The following is a 27,810-nucleotide window of genomic DNA, read 5'->3' on the forward strand; positions in this document are numbered from 1 at the left end:
GTATCAGGGATATCAAGCATCGGATGTCCTTGAATTTTCTTAAACTAAATAATAACAAAACTGAAATATTGATGATTGGCTCTGCTACCTCAGTCAAAAGGATGGACCTGTCCTTTGAAATTGATGGGGTTCATGTTAAGGCTTCTTCATCTGTCCGTAATCTTGGTGTCTTATTTGACTCATCTCTATCTTTTGCCTCTCATATTTCTTCTGTCGTTAAAAACTCTTTTTTCCATCTTCGTAATATTGCACGTCTTTGATCTTCTCTCGCTCTAGCTGATGCTGAAATCTTAATTCATGCATTAAATCACATCATGTCTGGATTATTGCTCTATTTCTTGGTCTGCCTAAAAAAAACTCATAGCAAGGTTACAGTATGTCCAAAACTCAGCAGCAAGAGTTCTCACCTCTACCAGGCGTTCTGCTCACATTACTCCTCTACTGCATGATCTTCACTGGCTACCTGTGGCATCACATATTCACTTTAAGATATTACTTCTAACATTTAAGGCATTAAATGGTCTTGCGCCTTCATATCTGTCTGACGTACTCCACTCCTACTCTCCTGCCCGGTCCCTCAGATCATCTGAGCTTGGTTTTTTGTCCATTCCTCGTTTTCGGCTGTCAAGTCAAGTCACCTTTATTTATATAGAGCTTTTTACAATGCAGATTGTGTCAAAGCAGCTTTACAGTGATAAATGGTATATAATTTTGGCTGCACAGCAGCTCTTAAACAAAATGCTGTCAATGTATGCAGATGCAAAGCACTGTTGAATGTCAAATGTCAAGTGTCAAGTGTAGTCCACTGTAGGTAGTAGGTCATTTAGTGTTAATGCTCCTAAATTATGGAATTCGCTACCCCTTACACTTCGTAATATATCATCTTTGCCTACCTTCAAGACTCAACTAAAAACGTATCTTTTCAATATGTATTTTGGATGATGTGGCTATATGTGGCCTTATGTGTTTGTATTGTGTATGTGGATGTGCAAATGTATTGTATAGCACTATGTGAAGTGACCTTGAGCTATGGAAAGGCGCTATATGAAATAAAACTTCTTCTTTTTCTTCTTCTTCAGCCGAGCTCCCGGAGACATGCTGTGGGCAAAGCTAAAGAGTGACGAGCATGCGCAGCTTTTGCGTAGCGAAGCTATCAATGTCAAACTATGAAGCTATCACTATCAAACACACACAATACACCATCGCATTATCCCTGGATAACTTTTGATTCATTATACGGTTGTGTTGTTTACATTATATGCACTTACCTGCCGACTACCAACAAAACAGACATTTGATGCAGTGTTACTTACCACCTATGGTTCCGGCTCATGACCGGGATCATTATTGCTGTGACCGCTCCATCTTTCAGTTTCAAATGATCTGTAAATCCAGTATCAAACTGGGCCTTGTTTATAAAATCATAAGCGGCGATCCTGAGGGCTCGAGCAGCCATGGAAAAACATGAGATATTCTCCATTCATTTTAACCAATAAAAAAGTGATTGCAACTTTCAGACACGACTTTATCCTTATTTTGATAATTTAAGGTGGTTTCTATGGTTATTTTAATGACAAATGTCGAGAGCGCATCAATGTAATTTCGTGAGCACAAATCTCTCAGCTCCACTTAATGCTGGCTTCTTTGGGAAGCAATTTTATCTTTCCCTCACAACCAAAAACACACTTCTTTGGTGACATTGTTGATTTCATGGTCTAAAAACAAAGTGATAAATCTTTCTCGAGCAAGTTCTGTGCAGCACTGCCGACAACTTTCCCAAAGGAAGCACGTTGATGGGCAGCTCTTGCTCTTGCTCTTCCAGGAGAAGTGCCTATGCAAGGAATTCCACCCTTTATTATGTAATACAGGGCCATACAAGAAAAAAAACTTTCCGAAACATGTAGGAAATCTCAGGGAGTGTATTTGGCACAGAAATACTCTGTTATACATCCAGCTCACTTTTTAAAACTTTGGCCATGTTTAGCAAGAGAATCCAACTCTTTAACAGTGTAAATTAGTCAGAATGCATGAAATAGCATATATGCATTCAAAACTGTTTAACTCATTCTGAAAACAGTGTGCTGTTCCATATGAACATTGATAAGTTAACCAGTCCTGTCAGTACTTCCTGGAAAATGACAATCCTACATCAGAAGTTGACAGAAGTTTGTCTAATTCAGTTAATATCTTATAGGTTACAAGTTTGTCAGGCTACTATCCACATTAGACTTTTTTCACTTTTTTTCTCCTTAAATATCTTTTAAGATGTGTACATTGCATTTGTGATTATTTTGACTGTTGGTCACAAAAATTCTAGAACTTGGAAAATAATTTGACAACAACTGTAGTACTATGATAATGCAAAATGAGATTAGCTCTGTGGGAGTAGCACACGAACTCCTGGGAATGCAACAATGTATTTAGAGGCCATGATATGTCTCAAGCTTTCAGTTTACTCTAAAAGTAAGAAAAGACAACTAATCTGAAAATATATAAAAGGTTTATATTCAGCAATGTAATGAGGGGAGCACAGATTGATGAGTATAGGCAGAGTTAATATATCATGTTTACTCAGCTATATATGAATTTTATGCTTGCCATATGATGCGCCATTCATTGTACTTCATCGCAGTATAACAATCTAAAAACCATCACAATTAAGGTAAAAGTTTTTTTTATTTTATTTTATTTTTTTTATCAGAAACAATGATTTTGCTTCCCACTACAGAGATATTTGTTGGCACAGTAGAACTTACATGACAATGCTGTATATTGATATTGTAAGAAGTGAAACTTGATCAATTACTGTATAATTTCTCTTCTTAGTTTCATCAGCTTCATTTTTTTTAACAGAACACTGTGTGCAGAAGAGTTTTACAGCATGAACCACCTTCCTGCACAAAATATCTCATTCACTGAGTTCAGATTAATCGGTTTCTACAGCCTAGGAGAATGGAGGCCTTTTTTATTTATCCCCTTCTTTCTGATGTTTTTATTGGCAATCACAGCAAATTCTATTCTAATATATTTAATCAAAACTCAAAAGTCTCTGCACTCTCCTATGTATGTACTAATAGGTGTTATGGCAGTGTTAGACTTGATCATGCCTGTATTTTTTGTACCTAACATGCTTCTTAGCTTTTTATTCAACTGGAGTGAGATTTCTTTGACAGGTTGTTTGATACAAATGTTTGGTATTCATTTTGTTGGAGCATTTCAAATTACTTTGCTTTTTTGGATGGCACTGGATCGTTACTTTGCAATATGTAAACCTCTTCATTATCACAAATACATGGAAATCCCTAACTTTCTAAAGTTTGTTTTTGCACCTGTAATCAGAAATGGATTCCTGATAGTCACTATGGTCTCTCTGGCTGGAAAACTGTCATTTTGTGTAACAAATGTTATCGATCACTGTTTTTGTGAGCACATGGCATTGGTTCAGTTAGCATGTGGAGATATATCTGTTAATAATATTGTAGGACTTATGTCTGCTTTCCTTATAGCAACTACAGATTGTATTCTAATTACTATCTCTTATGTTGTAATGTTTATCTCTGTGTTGAAATCTGGAAAAGCTCACATGAAGGCCTTGAACACCTGCATTACTCACCTAATTGTCTTATCAGTTAGTTTGATATCTGCCTTGACTGCATTTTTGTCATACAGAATAAGGAATAACATTTCTTCCGACAACCGTATATTTACAAGTATCCTATACTTATTTTTTCCAAGTTGCCTACACCCACTAATCTATGGATGGAGAACAAAAGAAATAAGACAAACATTTCTTAAATTTATAAACAATGCACAGGTATTTCCTTTAAAAAATAATAATGGCTTTAACAAATGAATGGATACTACAACATGATAATACATTAAACACACAATCTTAATACAAGGAGCTATTGTTCTGATGGTAGAAAGCTGTATGATATCTTGTAGGAAAATGCATATTAAATATATAGATAACAAGAGCTGGGTATAATTAACATTCCATTAAAAAAAAAAAAAAAAAAAAAAAAATCAAACTAGTAGCTAAGCATTCATTGTATTTGTGATGCATATAATTGTATGGTCACATTTTGTGGCACAGTCAGCATTTTGATTTACATTTAATGGAATAGCACAGAGAATTGCCCCATTGACAATAAAATGTTCTGAAATATCACAACTGCCCTATAGGATCTGTAAACATTGCAAAACGAAAGTGGCTAGAATATTTAATACAATACTTTCTGACTGTGGAAACTGTGGAAACTTTCTGACTGTTAATAAATATTTTCAATATTTTTAGTAAATCTGTGTTACATTAGTTTTTGTATCATCTTATGTTATTCACTATTCAGGTATAGGTAACGAAAATCATCTCAGGTTACGCATGTAACCATGGTTCCCTGAGAACAGGGAACGAGACGCTGCGTCAAGCGTCCTCCGCAGGAACCGGTGTCTGAAACACATATCCAATCTCAGCAATATCACATTGACCGGCGACAGCCCATGACATCATAACAATGCGACCCATAAGTATATAAGGGACGCCTGAATAACATGTCATCCGCTTATCGTCTGAAGGGACTGTATGCAGTCAGGCCCCGAGGCATGGCAAAGAGACGCGGCATCTCGTTTCCTGTTCTCAGAGAACCATGGTTACATGCGTAACCTGAGACGTTCCCTTTTGAAAAGGAACTCGCACTGCGTCCAGCGCTAGGGGAACAATATACCCACGCCACCATGCTGAAGGGAGTGCATGCCAACGTATGGCAGTGACAACTGTCAGAATCCGGCGAATTCAAACGCCAGACCCACTCACCCTACAGGTCACATCTGGGCTGTCAGTGACAGCGCTCCCAGCCATTAAAGCCGCAGCTATAGGCCTAAAAGCGGCCTTCATATTTACATATGAAGGCCTGCCAAGGCCGCACAAAGGTTTGGAACCAACAGAATAGAAAGGGCACGAAGCATTCAGCGCGTGCTCTTACTACACACATGGATTTTAGAAAGAGCACAAAGCGCATGCTCTTACCATACACATGGAATTAGAAAGGGCAATGCACTCCTTTTACCATGCACACAGATTTTAGAAAGGGCACAAAGTACTCTGCTCGTGCCCTCTTCTCTATAAACATTTTACTTCATACCAAAGAGGTTTCTTTAACTCCCTCGGGTCGGCGGTCACGCCGATGATACCACCTCGTTTTTTTTTCTTACCAGTGTGAAAGAGACTCAAAATACTCCGTCAATGTTGCACATACAATTAAGAGTTATACACCATTTTAATCTGTGGAATGTCTTCTTTTATTTGTGTACACTCAGAGTAAAAACAAAATGTTGTGCTTTTTGCAAAATAAAGAAAACTAACATGATGCGTGATCTGTCGTCTCCCTCTGAACGAAGTCCAATCTGATAGTTCTCAGAAAATGAACTGTAACTTAGTGAATACTAATCACAAAAAAATTAGACTTATGTCTAAAGAAACGTTGAAATGTCAGGTTTTAAATCGTGTAAGTCAAATCGAAAACAAAAATTCTGTGTTTATGTAATCTGTATGAAAAGAGACACATGTCAGAAGTCCATGATTCAGCTCATTATCCACTAATGCGGCCACGCCCACAGAGCAAGCGCTATTCAGATGCAAATTCTGAGCCAATACATGTATACATCGTCTCAATCGTGTATTTATTGTCTTGAAAAGTGTTTATCTGTATGTTAAAGCCATGGTTAGAGACCTCTGGAAGACATGCCGTTAGTTCCTGGAATGTCCTGTTCTTCTTTAGATTAATTTGTGGACTAAATGTGCACAGAGCGCCCTCCGGCTGCAAGTATGAATTGAAAACACAGTATCCAGCGTTCATAGTGATGACAATAAATATTGAATAAATATTACTCCTCTGTATAGAAAATTGACATAAACATATGAGAATCCATCAATATTTCTCCAAATGTGCATGCTTTTAAGCTAAAAGGCTATATGAAATGCCATAGAGTTAACATGAATGTTCAGACACTTTGCATCACAGAAATACATTATATTTTAATGTATATAATAGAATACCATTATTTTAAATTGTAATAATATTTCACAGTATTGCTGTTTTTTCTGTGTGTTTGATATACACCATGATGAGCTTGAGACATGATCACAGAGGGTTTTTTCACAGCCTACCTGACTGAAAGGCCTCATTATTATGCAGGTCATTAGAGGTCTTTATGCAATTCTTTTGTCTTCTCAGGTGTGAATTACCTCATTATTCATGATGATTCATGCCATACTGTGTTTCTTGACAAAAAGTGTCTTACAAAAACTAAATCAATATATTGTTTTATATGAACGAGTAGGCAGGATAATTTTTACATCATTTTGAAGCAAAGACTCTAGTCTACAACCTCCAATACCCAGAAGTCTTGTGAACACAGATTTACTATATTTTTTTTTTTTTGGCTTTATTTCAGTGACGTACGTTTTTTGTTTTTTTCAATAACCACGCATAAATGTTATTCCTTCGAAAACACAAACATGTACATACATGTTCCTCACATATTATTGTAGCCTAGTTTGTGCTGAATACAGTGTAATGACACTTTTTCCATTAATATGTTTATGAACAACTGAAAAAAGCACAAATGTCAGGGCATGTCAAAACTTCTCCAGGGCCCCGAAAATCCTCAGACCCCAGAGGGTTAAGGGAGCGTGGCTAGGGGCCCGACAGACCCTCAGCCAGTCACTTCTCAGGGGATCCTGAATGCCACCAGGGAGGCTGACCAGATTCTAACTGTACTAGTAACCTAGCCTGCCTACTACCTGTCTGTTTCTACAAAAACAGAGTCTCCGATAAAGAAAGTCTCACGAAGAGACATCCAGAAAGAGGAACTGCAAAAGGGCCATAACCAACTCAGACTGGATCTTAGAGACAGGCATCCTGGAGAGCAGGACTCAGCAAAGTGCTATCGACCCTTCCAATCGAGGGGAGAATATCTGCTCGATCCTAGGATCTACAAAGCACCTATGTTTCAAGGCACTAAGGAGGCTGTGCACTCTAACAAATGGGGACCCTCGTGAGGGGAATGCTCACAGCCTAGGGGCTGATCTAACCGGGAGGCCTCAAGAGAAGCCTTCAACCTAGGACCAGCTTGGGGAGCTCAAAAGTACTCAAATCTACTCTCAGAATGGGAGGAGTCCCAAGCTCAACCTGTGAGGTCAACCAGGCTATAGGCTAGGAAACGAAGGTGAGCAGGATTAGCCAAGTCAGTGACACGTAGTAACGTGCAATGTCAGGAAGGCCAGATTAAAAGGCTAACAGTCACATCGCCAGCAAGCGGAGTACCTCAGTAAAAGCATTATTTTTACAAACATGCGGCAACATACCCTGAGGAGGCCCACTTGGGCCTACTACTCCAGATGAACACGGCCGTCAGCTTGTGACACCCACTAACTGTAAGACCTTGCTGACCGATACCCATCCGCAGGGGACTTGCATCAGGGTGGACTACAGCGGCCAGCTACCTGGTATCAAGTCTTAACTGGCAGAAAGAATACCCGCATTGTGGGAAATTCGGTTCCAGGGGGCCCCTAAGGTCAACCTCCTCAAACACACTGGCTGAAAAAGGTCGATGCTAGCTGCCATGCACCCGCTTAATGGGGCTGGCCATCAGTAATGGTCTGTAAAGGCCAACAACCTGCGACCTGCAACCTAAAAACCTAAAGCCTGCGACACTGGGTTTCGCCCACAGGGAGGCCTGCTAATACACAGGAAGGCATGTTAAGGCCAACTACCTGATAGCAAGACTAGCTAGCTGCCCAAAGGCCTGCAACCCTGGGGTTCATCCACAGGGAGGACTCGCTAGCAAACTCGCTAGCTGACCAAAGTTTATTTTATTAGCTGCCAGTTAGCCACATTGCTGGGGACTCGCCCTCAGAGAGGCCTGCTAAGGTCTGCTATCTGAAAGCAAACCTATGCACTTCTACCAGAGAACCCATGCTGCTGGGGACTAGCCTCCAAGGTGTCCCGCTAAGGCCAGCTACCTGGCAGCCAGTTCAACACAGCTAAATGCAGCAACCACACTGATGGAGCACGTCTCCATCTAAGACCAAAGACCTGATAGCAAGACGTTGCTCTAAGTTAAGACCCAAAGTGCTGGTGACTACTCACAATAAGGCCTACTAGGGCCAACTATTTGGAGCATGTCCATTGCTACCACATCCACACCGATGAGGGCTCACCACAGAGAGGCTTGCTAAGGCCTAGTATCTGATAAATACCTCAAAGCTACCAGAAACCCATTTAATGGGGGCTGTACACAGAGAGGCTTGCTACCTGACAGCACATATGCTGGCTGCTAGGAGCCCAACACGGTGGCGACTCAAACTGAAGGGAGGTCTGTTAAGCCTACTGCCCTATAGCAAGTCTAGTAGCAAAAATAGACTATATAAACAGTGCCTAAGCCTGGGACCTATCACATTGCTCACAAGCAGTGTACTCAGTAAAAGCACCTTTCACCCTCTAAGCGAGGGGAGTACAACATACGCCAGATGCCCTGAAGGAGGCCCCTTTGGACCAACTACTCCAGACGAACACAGGCGTCAGCTCGTGGCAATGCTCAGGCTACATGGGAGCACACTAAATGACCAGCCCGAAGTGAAGGTTAAATTTCTGCTCAACCTGAGTCCCAATGGTGAAGGGCAGACAAAAAACTAGAGCTATAAGCGAAGGACTCATATAAAACCTTGTGATTAACAAGGGAGTACTGTTCGCATGACCCTAAAAATGCTACAGGGTAAAGGCATACCATAGCGACTCCAAACACGACAGAAACAGTATCTACGCTCAGCCCTCAGGGAATGGGGTCCTGTTTCCTAGAAACGGCCACCCATCATCAACCCAACGCTTGAATGTTAGGCCCTAGCTTGACTCCCCTAAGCCTGCTGAACTAACAGTAACTAGCTTCTGAAAAGCGGGGCCACAGCACAGAGCATTTGTTCTATTCGCAAAGAAAAAGGCTTAAAATGCCTATTCTGCCTCTACACCAGCCTGCATTAAAAAACCCCAGTGCAGGAGGGGGCGGGCCTAGGCCAGTGCTAGTTCTAAATCTCCATTAAAGCCTTAACTATCCTAAATAATATAGGAAGTGACGCTAAACAGGTAACAATGTCAGGCGGCCATGAGGGCCGATGCTAGACATTTAATCTATCTGAAGTCAAAGTGCTCATCTCTGTATACAAAACCACCCTCCAACTTAGTAGGAGAGGAGACAAGCTACTCTACTCTGAGGTGGCTACCAAGGCTGCCAGCAGAGGGCAGCCTGCAACAGAGCAGCGGCCTCAAATCTACCCCATAAATTATTTATTTTGGAGGAAGCCAACTTACTCACTAAAAGAGAAAATAAAGAGTAGCGGTTTCGCTCATCTTTTCTCTTTTCATAAGATACAATAGTCCTACTGTTTCTCACTAGAATATCATTCTAGCCAACCTGCAGGGACTTCAGGGCCCTAAACTATATGAATATTCTTTTTATTCTTCTTCTTTTTTTTTTTTAGAAATTGACAATATTTCTTATTAAATAGATAGATAGCAAAGCCCAAACACATCCTACACAGGGAACAGAGGTCTAAAGAAATACATTTATTATAATGACAGTTCAACCTGTGGCCACAGGGTGGCGACCTAACACCATGAGACGTGAGGCTACCATCCTACAAGCCTGAAAAGCTCTTTTCACTATCAAAGCCCCTGGCAGACCTTCAGAATCATAATACTCATCACAGGTCCAGCCATAGGCCTGATGTAAGAAGCTCCTAGGCTGAAGAAGAAGGAGAGGGTAGATTTTATGACCCGCAGAGAGAGGAGATCCATCAGCGACGCTGACAGCACTTCTGATGAATCACCTCCCTCAAATACTTATTTTTTTTCTTGAGTCCCACCTCCTCTGTGTCCTACTCCTCCATGGAGGAGGTGCACGAGAGGCAACACTCGCCTTCTGGTCCTGTCTACGACCCTCGGGCTAGGACGGGCCAGCGAACTGTCTGGGTGAGGGCTCGGACCTGCGTGATATACATGTTATGAAAGCAGCGGAGCGTGCCCTCACCTCTCTGAACTTTCCGACCACCGCCTCGACGGAGGTCCCGAAAAGTTCAGATGGCGAGACTGGTGCATCGAAGAGAAAGGTCTTTTCTTTCTCCCCGATGTCAGCCAAGTTCACCCACAGATGGCACTCCTTGGCCAACATTGCCGCCATCAATTGGCCGATCGCGGCAGCAGTCTGTTTGTTGGCCCGGAGTGCGAGATCAGTAGTGCGGCGCAGCTCTACAACCGCATCAGGGGGAAGACCTGCCCCCTGGTCCAGGTCCCTCAGCAGGTCAGCCTGGTACGCTTGCAACACTGTCATCGTGTACAGAGCCACACCAGCCTGACCCGCCGCCGCGTATGACCTGCCGTTCAGACGTGATGTAACCTTTTAAGGTCTAGATGGCAGGGTTGGAGCCTTCAGTGTCGATGTCCTACCAGATACGAGATCATTCGAAATGTCTCGTCAATCGGAGGCATCCGTGTTCACCGTGTTCTGCCAATCCCTCGACATCAGCGAAATTAGCACGCTGATTTCGATGGATTCGCCCTGAATATGGGCTTTTCCATGTCTAACAATACAACATAATGCAAGAAGACAAAGCATTCACGTTCACCGAGGTTCTGGTGCAAATGTTTGTTGCATGGCTATTGTGTTGACGAGGGCCATAAGCATTGTGTGTTTGAGAATGTCCCAGGGCAAGAGGAAACTGCTCTTTTGCCATGAAAGAGCCACCTGCCTCGCAACGTCCGACTTTAAAAGAAAAGGAAAACTAAAAAGAAAAGTCTACTCCTGTCCCTCCACCAGGAGTGAGGCTTTTCCCCAGTCCTGGGGCGGGCAGGTCAGCAGCCTCTCCTCCTTCCCTGGGTCATCCATATCAGGGCCGCTTCGACCCAGGTGAAAAAAAAGGACACCGTCACGGTTCATGGATCTGTGTGTGTGTGTGTGTGTGTGTGTGTATCCGCTCTTTGTATTGTCAGCATTGCCCAGTTACAGCGCACCTGACGAGTCAATCAAGCGGTCACAGGTGTAGCTCATGTGTACTGCCTTTATCTGGCTGGCGTTTCTGTCGAGTGTTGTCAGATCGTTGTTGCTCATGTCCTGTCTTGTTCTCTGTCAGTCTTCCTAGTTACTGAGTCTTTTTTGGCTGGTAGCTGTTGTCTGTTTTTATCAGTTTGGTGTTTCACGGCCTTGAAAACCAAATCTGACATTCAAACTAACTAATCAGTAGAACTTTTCCACTGTACTACAGGTGTAACAATTAGCAGACTCCTGATGTACACACATCTTGGCCTATAGGCCTTGATCACTTTCAAGACCTGCCTTTAGGAATTCCAAATGGTCCTTTTGGTAAGGAAGAGGGGGTTGCAACAGGAAAGCAAACATCTTTGTTAAATTTCAATGTTAGTAACAACGTTATAAGCAATTTTCTTTTTACTGTTTTGTCATATGTAAAGCACTTGTGTTGCTCCTAATAATTTCAGTCATGTACAATTAACACAGTACACAAAGCCAAAACATTGGATATAACAAACTGTCCATGGCACAGTGTACAGTAAATGGATGATGTGATTTGTTATATATAGGTATGATATAATTTGTGATAAGTCGTTGATAAACAAAGTCTAAATAACATAGACATAATTGGGCCCTAGGTGATGCCAACTCTGTATCTCAGACCACTCTGATCTTTCGCCTGCACCCTTTGAGTAGCATGTTTATTGGCAAGATTGTAAGTCTGACTCTTGTTATAGCAACAAAAACCCTAGGACCTTTGAGATGACTTAAAGCTTTTGTGAGTTACATATTTCCTTTTAGGTGCAATTGTGTGTTCAACAAAATGTACAGTCTTACAGGCCTGACTATAGGCCTTGTAAGACTGTGTGCCCATGGGAATTTTTATTTATTTATTTATTTATTTATTTATTTATTTATTTTATTTTATTTTATTTTATTTTATTTTATATTTTCATAAAAATCAAGTGTCTACCATTCACAATGTTCAACATATTCTCCACCCCTTTCAGTTTTGTTTATTACATTGAAGTGTATACTTTCAGGTCTGTTCAGTTCTAACATATTTAACATTTTTAATATATTCAACATATTTTCTCACAAAATCAGCAGAAATTCTGAAAATTGTGCTATTGGTCCTACTCATGACCGCTGATATGTTAACCAGTTCTTTCATTACTTCCTGGAAAATTACATTAATCACATGACGACAGAAGTCTGTCAAATGAGTATTCCAAATACACCTGGATGGTCTACTTTTTCTGGTTAGAATCTGAAGTGCAGATCCATGCACACTCTAACAGCTAATATTGCCTACAACCCATTGCGCATTGGACGAGAATTCGATTAGAACTACAAACACTTTAAAAAGTGTTAAAAACTACAAACATGACGGATGTGCAAGAGCGACGGTTAAGCAGAGTAGTTTAGATAAAGGGATTTCAGTGATTAATAATCAATATCTAACTTGACGAAAAGATATTTATTCAATGTTATCCATATTATATTTAATCTGCAACAGCATTGTGAACTTTTATTAAGATGTGTTTGGTCATTAACTTTTAAATGCATAACACAAGGAGAGTTCACTGCATTAAAGACCCATGACTGGGAGATCAACATGCAACTACATTTCTCTCCAAAATGGTAGGAAATTAAATTAAATTGAATGTGGAGGATTTTAACTGTGACAAGACGATTGACAGGGCAGTTTAAATGGTGACAGGAAAACATTTAATTTTGTACCATCACCCCTATAACATTACAGCATGAGTTGCAGCAATCAGTTTTTTATGATTGTTGATAACCTCTGCATAAAACATTACTGTATATACATTAGTACTGTATTATTTAGACACACAGACATCAAGAATCTACATATGAAACTCAACAATAGTGACAAAAAGCTTTGTTGCAATGCATGCTGGATGCCACCATAGTGCAAAACTCATCCATGGCTCCCAACATGAATTGCGGCATGAATAAATTATGCAGCTGAATTGTCTTCCTATTTTCTTTTATTTTTGCGGTTTTTGTGTGACCTTAGTAGCTTGGTTTGTGATGTTCAGATTTGATCTGTTTATATGAATATTTTCTTCTTTGTCACCATTGTTGAGTTTTGTATGATTAGTGTTGAAGTGCGTGCCTCATCTTTGAGAGACAATACTTATTAAAAGCACAATCTGTAAGTTTTTGCCGCCAGAGGTTGCATTTTTAAAACAATAACAAAGGTGTTTTCCTTTGCGTTTTTCGCATAGCCTACAGATGACAATATTGTTAAAACTATCCCGCACACACAAATCTGCAAAAAATGACTAAAAATGCTGTATTATGCATGCCAGGCCAGATGTTACTTTGTAAAATATGCCTATAGACTCAACATGTAATAGACATGCGCAATAAGTAAATTTTTTCACAAATTTGCATTTTTGGAGGTAATAATGGTATAATTTTCAAAAACTTGCACTTCGAAGCCTGTTTTCAAAAGTTTGCATATACAGGCCCCCCAAATGCCGTTGTTGTGTAAATGAATAGCCAAAACACATAAAAAGTTTTCTGTTTTTAGTTGAAAATGGTGTTGTGTAAACTGACACTTACTGTGTTATTTTATTTGCAGTCGATTTCATCTAAGGTTGTGTTGCTGTGAGTCAGTTGAAGTTGTTTTTCTGTTCATCTCTTTGTTTTTGTTTTTTTTGTTATTGTTGTTCCTCTTTCCTTCACTGATTCTGCTTGTTAACATCAGGTGTCATCACTAATGAAATAGAGGTTAGGCCCACGTAAAAGCCCAGGTCCAGATAAGTTATGTGGTAATGTTTTAAAACATTGTGCTGTTCAGTTTTTCAGAGCATCTTATAATTCTGGTATTGTTCTTGCTATATGGCAAACATCTACAATAATTCCAGTGGCAAAAGTTTCTAGACCTTTAGGATTAAATGATTTTTGACCAATAGCATTTACATCACTAGTGATGAAGTGTTTTGAGGGCTTAGTGAAAAAGTACATTGTATCTGAAACAGATGCATCTCAAAGATCCACTGCAATTTGCATATCAAGCCTCTAGGGGGATAGAGGATGCCATTTTAACTGTATTGCAGCTGCTGTATTCACATTTAGAGAAACCAAAGACTCTTAGACTTGTGGTTCCTTTTCAAGGGAACTCGCACTGCGTCAAGGATGCTTTGGGAACTCTTCTGCGTGATTGCATCTGAATCACGTGTGTAAAATCTGTCCAATGGTGATACCGTTTGTCCTATTTATTGTTGTCTTACCCGATATAATAGTACCGCACAATCATGGCAAGCAAACAGACATTTAGATTGTGTGCTTCTCCCTGACCCTGTTTCATCATGAGTGGGGATTCACATGATTATGTGTTATTTATTTGGGAGCGGAGCACATTCAGCCAGCTCTTGAGGACACTCAGTCAGCTCTCCCGCCTGTCACTCTTTAAGGAGAGTGTTCAGGTTGGCATTCCCTGCGGTTCCGGGCCGGCTGCTGCTGAGGCAGCACAGAAGCTGAGATCGTGGGGTTCGCAAATAGATCTCATGGAGGAGTTAGAGATGGGCGCTGCCTTCTCTCTGCCCTCACCCGAGGGATCCAGTACTCTCTCGCTGGGATCAGAAGCCGCGATGTGGCTTCTTCCATCCCGGGGAGAGCCAGGTTCTTCCGCTGTCTAGCTCAGATTCGCCACTCTATCCACTTCTGTCCCCTGCGTAAAAGGAGCTGGTGGAGGTCATTACTCACACTGTGTCTAAGTTGAACATTGATTGGCCAGCCAAGAAACAAGGCGCTCTTCCTAAAAGTAAACACTTCATATGATTAATCCTCTGGAGTCGGGAAATGCGTCGGCGCGTTTTGCAGGATTTTTTTCACATTGCAGCAAAACAGACTTAAAATACTCTGTCATTTTTTTGTCATAGAGACAGAAGTAATATATCAATTGAAACTATAGAATGTCTTCTTTTATTTGTGTACACTCAGAGTAAAAACAAAATGTTGTGCTTTTTGCAAAATAAAAACTAACATGATGCGTGATCTGTCGTCTCCCTCTGAACGAAGTCCAATCTGATAGTTCTCAGAAAATGAAGTGTAACTTAATGAATACTAATGACACAAAAATGAGGCTAATGTCGAAAGAAACGTTGAAATGTCAGGTTTTAAATCATGTAAGTCAAATCGAAAACAAGAATTCTGTGTTTATGTAATCTGTATGAAAATGAGACATGTCAGACATCCGTGAGTCAGCTCATTATCCACTAATTCAGCCATACCCACGAAGTGAGCGCTATTCAGACGCAAATTCTGAGGCAATACTTGTATACATCATCGCAATCGTGTATTTATTATCTTCAAAAGTGTCTATCTGCATGTTATAGCCATGGTTATAGCGATCTCTGGAAGCCTCTGTTAGTTCCTGGAATGTCACATGGTATGCCTGTTCTTCATAACGAGTCATTTGTGGACTAAATGTGCACGGAGTGCACATTTAGTGCACTCCAAGTATGAATTGAAAGTACTGCAAGTATGAATTGAAAACACAGTACATCAGAGTATCCAGCGCTCATAGTGATGACAGTAAATATTGAATAATTATTACTCCTCTGTATAGAAAATTGACATAAACATATGATAATCCATCAATATTTCTCCAAATGTGCATGCTTTTAAGCCTATATGAAATGCCATAGAGGTAACATGAATGTTCAGACGCTTTGCATCACAGAAATACATTATATTTTAAAGTATATTAAAATAGAAAACCATTATTTTAAATTGTAATAATATTTCACAGTATTGCTGTTTTTTTCTGTATTTTTGATATACAGCATGATGAGCATGAGACTTCTTTTAAAAACATTATAATAGTAATGCGTCCAATCTTTTGACTGGTACTGTAATTATAATAGGCCTATACAAAATTTTCTTCACATGATGTGCAATAATATGTGCATGCATAAGATCACAAAAATCATGTTTTCTGTCAAGAGTGGACATAATATTAACGTTAATACAGCTGATATGATCCTGTTATCAGCATGATCACAGAGGGTTTTTTCACATAGCCTACCTGACTGAAAGGGCTCATTATGCGGGTCATTATGCGGCTCATTAAGTGGGTCTTTGTCTTCTTAGGTGTGAATCACAGCATTATTCATGAAGATTCACACCTCCATGTATACTGTGTGTCTTGACAAAAAGTGTCTTACAAAATTTAAATCTCTATATTGTTTTATATGAACGAGTAGGCAGGATAATTTTTACATCATTTTGAAGCAAAAATTCTAGTCTACAACCTCCAATACCCGGAAGTCTTGTGAACACATATTTAATATTTGTTTTTTGGCCTTATTTCAGTGACTTAAGTTTTTTGTTTTTTCAATAAGCATGTACATACATGTTGCTCACATATTATGGTAGCCTAGTTCGTGCTGAATACAGTGTAATGATGCCTTTTCCATTAATATGTTTATGAACAACTGAAAAAAGCACGAATGTCAGGGCATGTCAAAACTTCTCCAGGGCCCCAAATCAGTCTCAGACTCCAGAGGGTTAACCTGTTAACCTTAGTGAGGACGCAGACGCACTGAAGCTTCTTTGTTTAAATTAGCTCAAATTTACTGTTAGATGTAATGTAATAACCTTGACAAACTATACATCATTAAAAAGATCTAAGACTCAAGCTTCAATTTTTGACCTCTGTTTTACTCTTAAAATCTTATAGTGACTGTAATTTGTTAATATGCTTCAGGAGTTATTAATATAATAAAACAGATGAGCGTCAGCCACATCCATTGAGAAAAAACTTTTGTATGTTCGTCATGAAAAATACTCGACAAAATAACATCCCACAGGGCTTTTAGCTTAAAAGCATGCACATTTGGATAAATATTGATGGATTCTCATATTTTTGTCAAATTTCTATACAGAGGAGTAATATTTATTTGTTTTTTAACCCAAAACACGCTGTTGTCATCATTATGAGTGCTGGATACTCTGATGTACTGTGTTTTCAATTCATACTTGCAGCCGGAGGGCGCTCTGTGCACATATTGTCCACAAATGACATGTAGTGAAGGACAGGCATACCATGTGACATTCCAGGAACTAACAGGGGCTTCCAGAGATCGATATTACCATGGATATAACATGCATATAGACACTTTTTGAGACAATAAATGCACGATTGTGACGATATATGTTTTATCTGTGTTCTTCATGTCATGTGGGGTATTTAATAATAATAGATTATATTTATAATGCAATGCTAATCGAGATAGCTTTTCTCAATGTGCAGAATACCATAAAAGAATATATTTTCGGTCTGATTTTTGATCCGAAGCCATGTCACATCACAGAAAGTTATTTAAAACACTCGACTTGTAAGTTTGGAGCAAAAACATGGTTTTAATCTTATAAATTGTCGTGTTTTGTTGGGGTGCTAAGCTAACATGCTAGCGAGCTCATAGAGATGCACCTGTTATGAGCAAATGTAATGCAAATAAATCATTTTGAATTGTAAAGCTCACTGATTTTTTTTTTTCTTTTTTCAAGGAAAGAAAGAAAAAAGAAAAGAGGGATTAAATCTACTTGAATAGAACATCATCAGTAATTATAATAGAGACAAAGAAAAGAATAATTAGAGCCATAACCAGGCCAGAAAGGTGTGAATATGTGCAGGGGAGACTGAAACCGAATGGGGCAGTTAGCACCACATAACAATAAAGACAATACATTAAATAGGTGCTCAGAAGACGGCAATAAACATCAGTTAGCATTTTAGAGTCTTTTCAAAATCACATGACATGGTCTTGAAAACAGTTAATAAAACTCTGAATTTTAAACTTATCTTCAGATTCGAACTATAACATGGTCAGACATGTGGCTTTAGCTCCAGTGCATTTCTAGATTGCTACAAGGCCAACTTGTAGCAAAGGCTTCACAATTGAGATCTTACTTAAATGCTAATGGCCTTTTTGAACCTTTTCAGTCAGGATTTCGCTCATCACATAGCACTGAAACTGCTCTTCTTCGTGTGGTTAATGACATTCTTCTGTCCATGGATTCTGGGTTAATAAACATCCTGATTCTTTTTAATCTAAGCTCTGCATTTGACACAGTCTGCCATGATATACTCATCTCTCACCTTTCTGATATCGGTATCACTGGTTCAGCTCTTTCTTGGCTCATTTCCTACATCAGCGACAGAAAATATATCACCATACAAGGGTATAAATCTGCCACTGCTCCAGTCTCACAGGGTGTTCCTCAAGGTTCAGTTCTGGGTCCACTTCTGTTTATCATTTATATTTCTCCACTTGGTGACATCATATGCATGCATGGACTTCAGTTTCAATGCTATGCTGATGACATTCAAATCTACCTTACCACCAGCCCTGATAGGCCATCCCTGCCTGACTCACTTACTGCATGTATCAGGGATATCAAGCATTGGATGTCCTTGAATTTTCTTAAACTAAATAATAACAAAACTGAAATATTGATGATTGGCTCTGCTACCTCAGTCAAAAGGATGGACCTGTCTTTTGAAATTGACGGGGTTCATGTTAAGCCTTCTTCATCTGTCCGTAATCTTGGTGTCTTATTTGACTCATCTCTATCTTTTGCCCCTCATATTTCTTCTGTCGTTAAAAACTCTTTTTTACATCTTCGTAATATTGCACATCTTTGATCTTCTCTCACTCTAGCTGATGCTGAAATCTTAATTCATGCATTAATCACATCACGTCTGGATTATTGCAATGCTCTATTTCTTGGTCTGCCTAAAAACTCATAGCAAGGTTACAGTATGTCCAAAACTCAGCAGCAAGAGTTCTCACCTCTACCAGGCGTACTGCTCACATTACTCCTCTACTGCATGATCTTCACTGGCTACCTGTGGCATCACGTATTCACTTTAAGATATTACTTCTAACATTTAAGGCATTAAATGGTCTTGCGCCTCCATATCTGTCTGACCTACTCCACTCCTACTCTCCTGCCCGGTCCCTTAGATCATTTGAGCTTGGTCTTTTGTCCATTCCTCGTTTTCGGCTGTCCACTGTAGGTGGTAGGTCATTTAGTGTTAATGCTCCTAAATTATGGAATTCGCTACCCCTTACACTTCGTAATATATCATCTTTGCCTACCTTCAAGACTCAGCTAAAAGCGTATCTTTTCAATATGTATTTTGGATGATGTGGCTATATGTGGCCTTATGTGTTTGTATCATGTATGCGGATGTGCAAATGTATTGTATAGCACTATGTGAAGTGACCTTGAGCTATGGAAAGGCGCTATATAAATAAAACTTCTTCTTCTTCTTCTTCTTCTTCTTCTACAGCCGAGCTCCCGAGCAGCCGTCACTCTTTAGCTTTGCCGTGGGCAAAGCTAAAGAGTGACGAGCATGCGCAGCTTTTGCGTAGCGAAGCTATCAATGTCAAACTATGAAGCTATCACTATCAAACACACACAATACACCATCGCATTATCCCTGGATAACTTTTGATTCATTATACGGTTGTGTTGTTTACATTATATGCACTTACCTGCCGACTGCCAACAGACATTTGATGCAGTTTTACTTACCACCTATGGTTCCGGCTCATGACCGGGATCATTATTGCTGTGACCGCTTCATCTTTCAGTTTCAAACGATCTGTAAATCCAGCATCAAACTGGGCCTTGTTTATAAAATCATAAGGGGCGATCCTGAGGGCTTGAGCAGCCATGGAAAAACATGAGATATTCTCCATTCATTTTAACCATAAAAAAATGATTGCAACTTTCAGACACGACTATATCCTTATTTTGATAATTTAAGGCGGTTTCTATGGTTTTTTTAATGACAAATGTCACAAATCTCTCAGCTCCACTTAATGCTGGGTTCTTTGGGAAGCAATTTTATCTTTCCCTCACAACCAAAAACACACTTCTTTGGTGACGTTGTTGATTTCGTGGTCTAAAAACAAAGTGACAAATCTTTCTTGAGCAAGTCCTGTGCAGCACTGCCGACAAATTTCCCAAACGAAGCACGTTGATGGGCGGCTCTTGCTCTTCCAGGAGAAGTGCCTATGCAAGGAATTCCACCCTTTATTACGTAATACAGGGCCATACATGAAAAAAACTTTCCGAAACATGTAGGAAATCTCAAGGAGTATATTTGGCACAGAAATACTCATAGTCATATGTCCAACTCGCTTTTTGAAACTTTGGCCATGTTTAGCAAGAGTTGAGTGATGACACTATTATCATCTCCAGAGCTGCTTTATAGCTGAATCAAATTTGTTTAATAACTGAAGACTTTTGCAGTTGAACTTGTTTCATAATTGATAACTGAATCAACACTGAACTGACTTGAGCTGAATAAATGACACTATTGTCTTTTCAGGGCTGCTTTAAATCTTCATCCGAATTTAAATTTCTGCCATTCACAATTAGAATTTTTTTTGCTATCAATTTAAGTATATGCAATCAGAACTGTTTAACTCATTCTGAAAACAGTGTGCTGTTCCATATGAACATTGATAATTTAACCAATTCTGTCAGTACTTCCTGGAAAATGACAGTCCTACATCAGAAGTTGACAGAAGTCTGTCTAATTCAGTTAATATCGTATAGGTTACAAGTTTGTCAGGCTACTATCCACATTAGACTTTTTTCACTTTTTTCTCCTTAAATATATTTTAAGATGTGTACATTGCATTTGTGATATTTTTGTGACCAACAGTCAAAATATCTACAACTTGGAAAATAATTTGACAACAACTGTAGTACTATGATAATGCAAAATGAGATTAGCTCTGTGGGAGTAGCACACAAACTCCTGGGAATGCAACAATGTATTTAGAGGCCATGATATGTCTCAAGCTTTCAGTTTACTCTAAAAGTAAGAAAAGACATCTAATCTGAAAATATATAAAAGGTTTATATTCAGCAATGTAATGAGGGGAGCACAGATTGATGAGTATGGGCAAAATTAATATATCATGTTTACTCAGCTATATATGAATTTTATGCTTGCCATATGATGCGCCATTCATTGTACTTTATCACAATATAACAATCCAAAAATCATCACAATTAAGGTAAAATGTTTTTTTTTTTTTTTTTTTTTTTTTTTTCTTTCCCAGAAACAATAATTTTTGCTTCCCACTACAGAGATATTTGTTGGCACAGTAGAACTTACATGAAAATGCTGTATATTGATATTGTAAGAAGTGAAACTTGATCAATTTCTGTATAATTCCTCTTCTTAGTTTCATCAGCTTCATTTTTTTTTAACAGAACACTGTGTGCAGAAGAGTTTTACAGCATGAACCACCTTCCTGCACAAAATATCTCATTCACTGAGTTCAGATTAATCGGTTTCTACAGCCTAGGAGAATGGAGGCCTTTTTTATTTATCCCCTTCTTTCTGATGTTTTTATTGGCAATCACAGCAAATTCTATTCTAATATATTTAATTAAAACTCAAAAGTCTCTGCACTCTCCTATGTATGTACTAATAGGTGTTATGGCAGTGTTAGACTTGATCATGCCTATATTTTTTGTACCTAACATGCTTCTTAGCTTTTTATTCAACTGGAGTGAGATTTCTTTAACAGGTTGTTTGATACAAATGTTTGGTATTCATTTTGTTGGAGCATTTCAAATTACTTTGCTTTTTTGGATGGCACTGGATCGTTACTTTGCAATATGCAAACCTCTTCATTATCACAAATACATGGAAATCCTTAACTTTCTAAAGTTTGTTTTTGCACCTGTAATCAGAAATGGATTCCTCATAGTCACTATGGTCTCTCTGGCTGGAAAACTGTCATTTTGTGTAACAAATGTTATCGATCACTGTTTTTGTGAGCACATGGCATTGGTTCAGTTAGCATGTGGAGATATATCGGTTAATAATATTTTAGGACTTATGTCTGCTTTCCTTATAGGAACTACAGATTGTATTCTAATTACTATCTCTTATGTTGTAATGTTTATCTCTGTGCTGAAATCTGGAAAAACTCACATGAAGGCCTTGAACACCTGCATTACTCACCTAATTGTCTTATCAATTAGTTTGATATCTGCCTTGACTGCATTTTTGTCATACAGAATAAGGAATAACATTTCTTCCGACAACCGTATATTTACAAGTATCCTATACTTATTTTTTCCAAGTTGCCTACACCCACTAATCTACGGATGGAGAACAAAAGAAATAAGACAAACATTTCTTAAATTTATAAACAATGCACAGGTATTTCCTTTAAAAAAATAATAATGGCTTTTACAAATGAATGGATACTACAACATGATAATACATTAAACACACAATCTTAATACAAGGAGCTATTGTTCTGATGGTAGAAAGCTGTATGATATCTTGTAGGAAAATGCATATTAAATATATAGATAACAAGAGCTGGGTATAATTAACATTCCATTAAAAAAAAAATAATAATAAGCTAGGCATTGATTGTATCTGTGATGCATATAATTGTATGGTCACATTTTGTGGCACAGTCAGCATTTTTATTTACATTTAATGGAATAGCACATAGAGAATTGCCCCATTGACAGAATAAAATGTTTTGAAATATCACAACTGCCCTATAGGATCTGTAAACATTGCAAAACGAAAGTGGCTAGAACATTTAATACAATACTTTCTGACTGTGGAAACAATTCAGTAGATACACTGTTAATAAATATTTTCAATATTTTTAGTAAATGTGTGTTACATGAGTTTTTGTATCATCTTATGTTGTTCACTATTCAGGTATAGGTAAGGAAAACATCTCAGGTTACGCATGTAACCATGGTTCCCTGAGAACAGGGAACGAGACGCTGCGTCAAGCGCTAGGGGAACCACCTCCGCGGGAACCGGTGTCTGAAACACATATCCAATCTTGGCAATATCACATTAACTGGCAACAGCCCATGACATCATAACAGTGCGACCCATAAGTATATAAGGGACGCCTGAATAACATGTCATCCGCTTATCGTCTGAAGGGACTGTATGCAGTCAGGCCCCGAGGCATGGCAAAGAGACGCGGCGTCTCGTTTCCTGTTCTCAGAGAACCATGGTTACATGCGTAACCTGAGATGTTCCCTTTTGAAAAGGAACTCGCACTGCGTCCAGCGCTAGGGGAACGATATACCCACGCCACCATGCTGAAGGGAGTGCATGCCAACGTATGGCAGTGACAACTGTCAGAATCCGGCAAATTCAAACGCCAGACCTACTCACCCTACAGGTCACATCTGGGCTGTCAGTGACCGCGCTCCCAGCCGTCAAAGCCTTAGCTATAGGCCTAAAAGCGGCCTTCATATTTACATATGAAGGCCTGCCAAGGGCGCACAAAGGTCTGGAACCAACAGAATAGAAAGGGCACAAAGCATTCAATGCGTGCTCTTACCACACACATGGATTTTAGAAAGAGCACAAAGCGCATGCTCTTACCATACACATGGAATTAGAAAGGGCAATGCACTCCTTTTACCATGCACACGGATTTTAGAAAGGGCACGAAGTACTCTGCTCATGTCCTCTTCTCTATAAACATTTTACTTCATACTGGGGTTTCTTTAAGGGAGCATGGCTAGGGGCCCGACAGACCCTCACCCAGTCACTTCTCAGGGGACACTGTCACCCTGAATGCCACCAGGGAGGCTGACCAGATTCTAACTGTACTAGTAACCTACCCTGCCTACCACCTGTCTGTTTCTACAAAAACAGAGTCTCCGATATAGAAAGTCTCACGAAGAGACATCCAAAAAGAGGAACTGTGAAAGGGCCGTAACCAACTCAGACCGGATCTTAGAGACAGGCATCCTGGAGAGCAGGACTCAGCAAAGTGGAGCTTTGGGAGCTTAGGGAGCTCAAAAGTACTCAAATCTACTCTCAAATCTACTCTGCTTTCCAACCACCGCCTCGACGGAGGTCCCGAAAAGTTCAGACGGCAAGACTGGTGCATCAAGGAGGAAGGTCTTTTCTTTCTCCCCGATGTCAGCCAAGTTCACCCACAGATGGCACTCCGGAGCGCGAGATCAGTAGTGTGGCGCAGCTCTACAACCGGGTCAGGGGGAAGACCTGCCCCCTGGTCCAGGTCCCTCAGCAGGTCAGCCTGACCCGCCGCTGCGTATGACCTGCCATTCAGATGTGATGTAACCTTTAAAGGTCTAGATGGCAGGGTTGGAGCCTTCAGTGTCGATGTCCTACCAGATACGAGATAATTCGCAAATGTCTCGTCAATCGGAGGCATCGACACATACCCGTGTTCTGCCAATCCCTCGACATCAGCAAAATTAGCACACTGATTTCGATGGATTCACCCTGAATACGGGCTTTTCCATGCCTTCTCAACCTCAAGTATGCAGGTCGGGAAGGAATGGAAGGCTCACCAGAGTCTGGGGTTTATGGCTGGAGAGAAAACGATCGTCAAGCCTGCCGTGCTCGGTTTCTCTCCTAACGCGCTGCCATGGCAACTCTAACCTGCCGGCGGCGAGTTCCATAACCTCCAAAAGCTCTGCATACGCGGGGCAGAGTGACTGAGAGGATTCAGCTATCTCATCTTCTCTATCCTCCTCAACCATCTCCTGCTCTGCAGGAAGAGCACCAGCTGATGGACCTGAGGATGCAGATGAAAGCACATCCTCTTCCAGCAGCTCTGCCTTGTGAGCCACTGAACAACCCGAGGTCCACGCCCCTCTCAAATTGTTCGGCGAGCTCCATCTGAGAACCCCATGACCTGAGTCTAAGAATGCGGACACGGATCCGCACACTTAACAAATGTCCTGGAATTCTCTGTACATTTAATTGCCAGATAGTACTTCAAACATAACAGTCCCTGAAGACGAAAAAAGGATGATGTTATTCAGGCACACCTTATATACTTATGGGTCGCATTGTTATGATGTCATGGACTGTCGTTGGTCAATATGATATTGCCGAGATTGGATATGTGTTTCAGACACCGGTTCCCGCGGAGGCGGTTCCTCTAGTGCTTGACGCAGCGCGAGTTCCCTTTCGAAAGGGAACCATTTTAAGAGAAAATGGAGAAGGAAAAAAAAAAAAAAGAAGAATCCATTCTAACAGAGATGAATACTGAATATGTTAAACAAATCAATCCAAAATAAATCCTTTAACACTTTCTTTTTTATTTATTTACACAAGAAACACTGGGGTTTAAATACACAAGGGGTAATAGGCAAACAAGAACAATCAAAAAACTAATCAACAAGAAAAACTTCAAAGGACTATAAAACATGGCACAGAACAGGAAATAACATAAAAGTACACACAAGACTAGGGGAACACAGGCTGAGATCATGGCAGTAGTATTTCAATGTTAACACTGAATCAAAACTAGCTGGCGTATCATTTATAATTGAAATAATAATTAACAGTATTGGGTTATGGTTATGGTTACACTTGAATGTTTCCCGTACAATTACATAATTCACTGCTTAACCGCCATAGTCAATCAAGCGGTCACAGGTGTAGCTCATCTGCACTGCCTTTATCTGGCTGGTGTTTCTCTCAAGTGTTGTCAGATCGTTGTTGCTCATGTCCTGTCTTGTTCCTGGAAAATTACATTAATCACATGACGACAGAAGTCTGTCAAATGAGTATTCCAAATACACCTGGATGGTCTACTTTTTCTGGTTAGAATCTGAAGTGCAGATCCATGCACACTCTAACAGCTAATATTGCCTACAACCCATTGCGCATTGGACGAGAATTCGATTAGAACTACAAACACTTTAAAAAAGTGTTAAAAACTACAAACGGATGTGCGGATGTGCAAGAGCGACGGTTAAGCAGAGTGGTTTAGATAAAGGGATTTCAGTGATTAATAATCAATATCTAACTTGACGAAAAGATATTTATTCAATGTTATCCATATTATATTTAATCTGCAACAGCATTGTGAACTTTTATTAAGATGTGTTTGGTCATAAACTTTTAAATGCATAACACAAGGAGAATTCACTGCATTAAAGACCCATGACTGGCAGATCAACATGCAACTACATTTCTCTCCGAAATTGTAGGAAATTAAATTAAATTGAATGTGGAGGATTTTAACTGTGACAAGACGATTGACAGGGCAGTTTAAATGGTGACAGGAAAACATTTAATTTTGTACCATGTTACCCCTGTAACATTACAGCATGAGTTGCAGCAATCAGTTTTTTATGAATGTTGATAACCTCTGCATAAAACATTACTGTATATACATTAGTACTGTATTATTTAGACACACAGACATCAAGAATCTTCATATGAAACTCAACAATAGTGACAAAAAGCTTTGTTGCAATGCATGCTGGATTGCCACCATAGTGCAAAACTCATCCATGGCTCCCAACATGAATTGCGGCATGAATAAATTATGCAGCTGAATTGTCTTACTATTTTCTTTTATTTTTGCGGTTTTTGTGTGACCTTAGTAGCTTAGTTTGTGATGTTCAGATTTGATCTGTTTATATGAATATTTTCTTCTTTGTCACCATTGTTGAGTTTTGTATGATTAGTGTTGAAGTGCGTGCCTCATCTTTGAGAGACAATACTTATTAAAAGCACAATCTGTAAGTTTTTGCTGCCATAGGTTGCATTTTTAAAACAATAACAAAGGTGAAACTTGATGACGCTATGAAGGAGAGTGGAACGATGGGAGATGTCGTTTTCACCATCCAGAGATATATAGAATTCACGAATCATGTTCTCGGATAAGGAATTAGTTTTTGCATTACCTGTATGTTTGATCACATTATTTTATATCATCATAATGAATTAGCTGCAAGGAATGTGAAATGTAATGCTATATTAGCCTGTTACTGATATGTGACTATTTGTCAAATGATTTGTCGGCTTAATGCTGCGCAGTTTTACGTGTTTAAAACAATCGTTCTAAAAGTAACTGTGAATGAACCCAACTAAGTATTTGCAACTAATAGCTAAATATTTTTGTACAACACATACTGTATAAGTTTGTCGCGAAGCTCTCTCCATTTCGAAAACACCAAGCCGATATTGATCCTTGTTTTATTTCTCCGTGCAACAGAAGAAGAAGAGGGAGGCGTGAACCGGCAAATGTTTCAAACACTTTAATAATAAAATAAACAAACTGAAAGTAAAAGAGACAGGCCCTCACGGATGACTGCCACACACACATAAACAGAACATAACGTAAAATAGCCCAGGCCTGGTCCTCTCTCATCCTTCACTGTCGTCGCTCCTCCTTTTATGCTTCTGCTCATTAACAATCATGCCACCAGCCTCGCGCTGTTCTCTCACAGCTCTCGGCCCCGCCCTGCTTGTGACACTCCGTTTGTCCCAAAGCCTGCTTGCCTCAGTTGATCTACGTTTACATTTTTTTTGGATTTTCTGTACTTTCCAATTAATAATCGTGATCCACGATGACTGAACGACACAACAATGGCATGCTACATGCTGTATAACCACGTCCGCATTTGTCCACGTATGTTGCTATGGTTTCTACAAGCAGAAACTGAGGATAGTGTGGATATTACGTTATTGATAGGCGACAATGACAAGAGACAAGACATTACTAAATTGGAATTTCTCTGGATTTACAAATCCTTGGGAACTTTTGGGATAATGTAAGTACACAACTGCATGAAATATATCACATTGTGCAAGTGGTTTTTGGATATTTAAAAAAAATCGTATCTATTATCTAAAAATCTTATATATTGTGCCTTTAATCTTCAGTA

General features: G+C 39.6%; 2 protein-coding genes across 2 annotated transcripts; both read left to right on the plus strand.

The window, feature by feature from the left end:
• Positions 1–2,509: 2,509 nt before the first annotated feature.
• Positions 2,510–4,026, plus strand: LOC127495630 (olfactory receptor 52K2-like). Its single transcript, XM_051862575.1, has one exon. It carries the CDS (start codon positions 2,882–2,884, stop codon positions 3,851–3,853), a length of 972 nt encoding a protein of 323 aa, XP_051718535.1. The 5' UTR covers positions 2,510–2,881; the 3' UTR covers positions 3,854–4,026.
• A 16,880-nt stretch (positions 4,027–20,906) lies between these two features.
• LOC127495631 (olfactory receptor 52E8-like) lies at positions 20,907–22,342 on the plus strand. The gene has a single exon (XM_051862576.1). The coding sequence runs from the start codon at positions 21,389–21,391 to the stop codon at positions 22,340–22,342; it is 954 nt and encodes a 317-aa protein (XP_051718536.1). The 5' UTR covers positions 20,907–21,388.
• Positions 22,343–27,810: the final 5,468 nt, after the last annotated feature.

The sequence above is a fragment of the Ctenopharyngodon idella genome, chromosome 15 (genome assembly GCF_019924925.1).
Source record: "Ctenopharyngodon idella isolate HZGC_01 chromosome 15, HZGC01, whole genome shotgun sequence".
Lineage (NCBI taxonomy): Eukaryota > Metazoa > Chordata > Actinopteri > Cypriniformes > Xenocyprididae > Ctenopharyngodon > Ctenopharyngodon idella.